The 5,997-nt window shown below is 32.5% G+C and overlaps 1 protein-coding gene across 1 annotated transcript; it reads left to right on the top strand.

The window, feature by feature from the left end:
* The first annotated feature begins 53 nt into the window (after positions 1-53).
* Positions 54-1,946, top strand: LOC108777233 (RNA-directed DNA polymerase from mobile element jockey-like). Its single transcript, XM_018544063.1, has one exon. The coding sequence runs from the start codon at positions 54-56 to the stop codon at positions 1,944-1,946; it is 1,893 nt and encodes a 630-aa protein (XP_018399565.1).
* Positions 1,947-5,997: the final 4,051 nt, after the last annotated feature.

The following is a 5,997-nucleotide window of genomic DNA, read 5'->3' on the forward strand; positions in this document are numbered from 1 at the left end:
ATTTATGTTTCTTTATTCCGAAGGCGAATAGCGATAAGGTTAGACCTATCAGTATGTCCTCATGTCTTTTGAAGTTAATGGAAAAAATTCTAAACGAGAGGTTACTGTGGTGGTTGGAGCATAATCAAATTATACATGACACTCAGTTTGGTTTCAGGATGAATAGATCTTGTATAGACAGTTTAGCTGCACTGATTTCAGACATCCATAAACAATTTTATAGAAAAGAACATTTAGCAGCTGTCTTTATAGATATTAAGGGAGCATACGATAATGTTAACCCTGAAATCATGCTTAACTATTTGTTGGAACTTAAAATGCCTAGATCTTTTATTATTTTTATTCATAATTTGATATCGGAAAGGAATATTCATTTCATCAACATTCCAGGCGACATTTCTCGCTATACATTCAAAGGCCTTCCTCAGGGAAGTGTTCTCAGTCCTACCTTGTTCTCTTTGTACATCAACAACCTGGAAAAAGTAATCTTGCCAGAAGTAAAAATTCTGAAATTTGCTGATGATCTAGCGATTTATTCCTCTGGCTCCTCCATTGACAGTAGCTTAAAGCGTTTGGAACAACAAACGGAAATTATTTCCGAGGAGCTTTCCAATAGAGATCTGGAATTATCTCCGGACAAGTGTAAACTTGTAATTTTTAATAGCTCAAATGTTAAGATTGGAGGATATAAAATTGTTATATCTAACACTACTATTACTCCATCCTCTCACGTTAAATTTCTCGGAATGGTATTGGATAAGCAACTTAATTGGAACCTACATATCAAATATATTATTCAAAAGTGCGACGTTCCAATAAGAATTCTTTGTTGTATAAGAAGAACTTGGTGGGGGGCGGATCCCTGTACTATGTTAGTCCTATATAAATCATTAATAAGATCAAGGATTGAATATGGTGGTTTTTTAATTTCGCCCTGCAATCCAAATCAATTTTATAAACTCGAGAAAATACAGCTCAAATGCCTCCGACTAGCAATGGGGTATATGAATTCGACTCCCACCAATGTGATAACGGAGGAATCTAAGGTTCTACTGTTGGAATATCGATTTGAACTGCTGTGCATTAAATATCTTCTAAGAAGTCTGGGTCGTGACTATCTTTCGTTGCTAGATTGTCTTGAGGAGATTAAGGACCTAGCGGAACACCCTTTGTATTCTAACAACTTTAACAAATCTACGCTAGTGTACAAATATGAGGAAATCGGGAGTTCTGCTAATATTATCTATAGGTCTTCAATTAACATATACCATACTTTAGACTTTAAGAATCAATTAGCTGATATTAATATAGATCTCTTAAGCGGCGAGAGCATGATAGATGCAAATAATGCTAATGCGTTGTTTCAGGATACTTTTTATTCTAAACTGCCCACTTTTACCTTTATCTTTACGGATGGCTCAGTAACGTCTCGGACAGACGATGGCGCAATGGTTGGAGTGGCCAGTTGGTCCGCTAATGAGCAATTTACCGCTAGCTACAAAATTTATGATTTAGGCTCTATTTTCACAGCTGAAGCTACAGCTCTCCACCAAGTTCTTAAATTAATATTGAGTGCAGAAGTCAGTAATTTTCTGATTTTCTTAGACTGCAAAAGTATTCTGAAAGCTATAGCTAACGGAAGAAATCTTAGACACCAGTCATATTTAATTCAAGAAATATATGAGTTACTAATTAAGTGTAAGGAAAAGAATAAAGTGATTCAATTGGTCTGGATTCCTTCCCATTGTGGCATCGCTGGTAACGAGATGGTGGATGGGCTGGCTAAACAGGCTGCTCGTGAAGGCACCTTTTTAGACCAGGCTCTCCCCCATTCTGACGTTGTCTGTAAATTCAAGGCTCAATTAATAGCAAAGAATAGGAACGCCTTAAATATGAAAGCTACAAGAGGTCTGAAACAAAGGTCTGTTATATTTTCAATTGTTTAAAAGTGTGTCACCGAAACCGTGGTTTCATAAACTTAATTTAAGTAGGAAGGCTATTGTCTCAATTAATAGAATACGCAGTGGGCACTGCTCACTAAAGAGTAGCCTTTTTAAGTACAAAATTGTTAAGGATGATGTTTGTTCTTGCGGTCGAGATTCAGAGAACATGGAGCATGTTTTCTGGTATTGCAATAAATACGATAAGGAGCGTACATATATGGTTAAGAAGTTTAATGAAAAAAGAATAAGTACTCCGTTTGATATCAAAGGGATTTTCAAAACGGATAATTTGGAAGTGTTAGAAATTGTGATTGATTTTATTATAAGAACTAATATTCAGATTTAATGTATTCAGTGTTAATTTACTTGTATTACTATTGTAAGTGTCTAATAATTAAAAGGAGCAAATAGCTCATTGTCATAATCTGTAGGAATGTTTCGAAATTTTTAAAGGTACTGTACGAGTTGAGATGTAAATCTAGACATAGCACTCTTTTAAACTGGTACACTAACTGTTTTACCTAGATATGATAATACGATCTGTGATACTATGTTTTAGCGTGATTTTGTAAGATGGCTGTATACTTCATGTGAAGCCAATAAACGAATATACTACTACTACACAGCCGAAAGAGCTGAGGCCGGCCCACTGATATGTATAACTACTGGATAGTGAATGTTGCCGCTTTCCCTATGGGTAAGCGAATCTGGAGGATCTGTGCCCCGACGGAGTGATGTGCAATCCGTGGGAATAAAGTCACGCATGCGCATTAGGCAAACACATGGCCGCCTTAGTAAAGTATGCATTTCGGTAAATTTAAGGTACCGTTGGGCCCTCAAGAAGGAAGGAGTGCGAAGGAGTTTCAGAGAGGGAATATTATATTCTATTTGTTTCTATGAAACAAATAGAATATAATTAATATAAATAATAATAACGAGATGTATTTATTTATAATTATTTTACGTCTGCAGCCGATTTTATTACATGAATACCAACATTCGTTGCGAGGATAAGGAAAACTGCAGAAAACCTTACCAATATTCTAACAAAACCATGGATATAAAATATAATACATATAATCATATAATACTTAAATATTAGTACAACATACATGAATATGAATACAATACATAATACAATTACAAGATCTTTTCTTTTCCTCGATGCAACTTGTTGACGGCTGATTTGATGAATCCATTTACGCTGCTCTTAAGCTGTATTATTAAATATCTAAAATAATAAAATATGTGTAACTTTATTTGCACAATATAACATACACACACATTGATTAAAAATTCCATATTATAATATTTCCAACAATTATAAAGCAAAAATGTGCAAATGAAAATCAGTACAATGATAGACATAGACAATGAGTAACAGAAAATTATGAAGTCAGATAGTTATGCTACATAGAAATTTAATACGTAAACATATTTAATTTGTATATTTTAGGTTATATAACTATTAAATTTAAATAAATATAAAATTAATGCCAATGTGAGCAAACACTATTTGTTCGTGTGAATTATAAGTAACTTTATTAAAAATAGTGTTGGCTCACATTGGCATTTTACATTTATTTAGATTTAATCTCTTGAGTCTTTGTTTTTATAGAATTGATAACTATTAAATATATTATCATTATTTTATTACGCTAATTTTCATTTATTCATTTTTGCTTTTTGTTGCACATTGATTACCTACCTCTCGCAAAAAATGCGTGAAAATTATATAGATCCTCTTTGGACACAAATCAACAGATGCTCAGGCAGCTCGGGGCACTCGAAATAGTTGGGATAGATACGTTTATGAAAGCAGACGACATGAGACTGTGACGTCAGTATACGCATGCGCACGAACGCTCTCGTGTGGGGAAAATCCCACGGATTGCACATCACTGCGGCCGACCACCCCCGACTTTTATCGAAGTTGCCCGAAGCTGCCCGAAGCGTCACAAACGCTGATATGTGTTTTACTGATTACTGATATGTAAAAATGCCGTTAGCTTGTTGCATTTGCAGCAGACGTGCTGCAATAAGTGTTCCAGAAATGGGAAAAGTGCGAAGCTTACACAGGTATATACCGAAACATGAATAATCTTTACAGGTTATGTTACTTGTATACATATTGTATATGATGTACTGTTTTTATTAACTGAAACTGCATTCTTTTATGTATATCATTATGTAGGTTACCTATAAACAAGCCCGAATTGCTGGATAAATGGCTTAAAAACATGAAAATGAAAATTAATTTTCAACCTTCTTCAAAAATGAGAAAATGCTCTGAGCATTTTCTTGATGAATGTATTATTGTCAAGAACTCAAATCGAATGTTAAAATCGGATAGTATCCCAGTGAACAATAAGTCGTCTTTAAGACGCCTAAAAGACGTCATAAAATTCTGTAGGACGTCCGAAAAATTTACTAAAAGTCGTCTTTAAGGCGTCTTATGTCTGTCTTTTAGTAGTCTTATTACACGTCTGTCAGACGTCATATTAGACATATTTTAGACATTTTGATGGATGTCTCTCAGACATTCCTTATAATGGTCTATAAGACGTCTTTGAGACATTCTACAATGTCATTGTTCAGACATTTTTCAGATTAATTTTGGACATTACGATTTTTCTGGATTAAATTAGGTTATATTGACAGAGTTTCGATATACACACACACACACACACACACACCGCCAGTACTATGAAAATCTAATATTATCTAATATTATCTAATATTATCTAATATTATCTTATTCTTGCTCTTCAAAATGTCTTAAACAGATATGTCCAAAAGATATCTTAAAAAAGATGTCTTTATAGGATTTGACTAAAAGTCGTCTTTAAGATATTTTTTTGTAAAATCTTAAAGTCGTCCTGGAAAGGACGTCCAAAAGACGTCTTAAAAAGAATTGTCTTTAGGACTTGTCTAAAAGTTATCTTAAAGATGTCTTTTTGTAAACGTCTTAAAGTCGTTTTTTTTAAGACGTCTTTCGGATTGTCTGTTAGACATTCATGTTCACTGGGTATTCCAACAATTTCTATGGAACAACTTCGTCAGTGTTCTTATTGCAAGCTACACAACTTAAATTTAAATGCACAATCCTTACATAAGTAAGTAATACCCGTTTATGTTATGAATATATATATATATTACAGTTGACATTTTGTAATAAAAATAAGAAACTTCCTGATCAGTACGAGACGTATGCAATTTTTAGACCGTTTTAGAAATATCGTGGATATGAAATGTTTTGTAACATTCGATACTTTTCATGCTAGTCAGGTCGTCATTACATGTTATAATTTCAAATACAATTTACAATTCAAATAACATAAATGTTACAATGTAAAAAACGTATTGCCGAATATATCTGTATCGTTCATTGCAATATTCTTAATTGTGCTTTATATGTACTTGCATTTGTTTTGTATTAATACAGATATGGGAAAGTTCATTATTTGATCACTTAAGGAACAATGATCTCCGATCCAGACCTGCATCATGAAATTATACATATAAAGACATAATTGTACAAATGTAAATCGTGATTTTTATATAATTAATATAAAATGTGTGTATAAAGACTATATTAATAAAATATGTTTTATACAAATGTGTAATAAAATTAAATAAAATAAAATAAAAAATAGGTTTTAGAGTCAAGTTTTACGCCAGGTATTGTTACCAGATTAATTAATTCTCCAAAACTGTTTCCCTTCAATTGTAATTGTTATTAATTTTTGTACGTTTATTATATTGTACATGTTTATTTTATTTTATTTGTTACGAAAAATACATTAGAAAAAATTGAAAATCCTAACATATCATTAAAATGAAAAGGTCAAGCCATGTTCAAAAATAGATCCTCGCAAATTAAAAAACCCAACAAATTTAAACCTTTGAAAACTAACCGCAAAAATTTGATCCTTCCTAAATTAAAACGATTATCTAATATAATATATGATGACCACGAAAAGTAACTGATATATTACTAAATGTGCCAGTTCAAAGTGAACGTACATATAACGAATATTTTCTATGTTGAATA

Source organism: Cyphomyrmex costatus, unplaced genomic scaffold, assembly GCF_001594065.2.
Source record: "Cyphomyrmex costatus isolate MS0001 unplaced genomic scaffold, Ccosl1.0 scaffold416, whole genome shotgun sequence".
NCBI classification, from domain to species: Eukaryota; Metazoa; Arthropoda; class Insecta; order Hymenoptera; family Formicidae; genus Cyphomyrmex; species Cyphomyrmex costatus.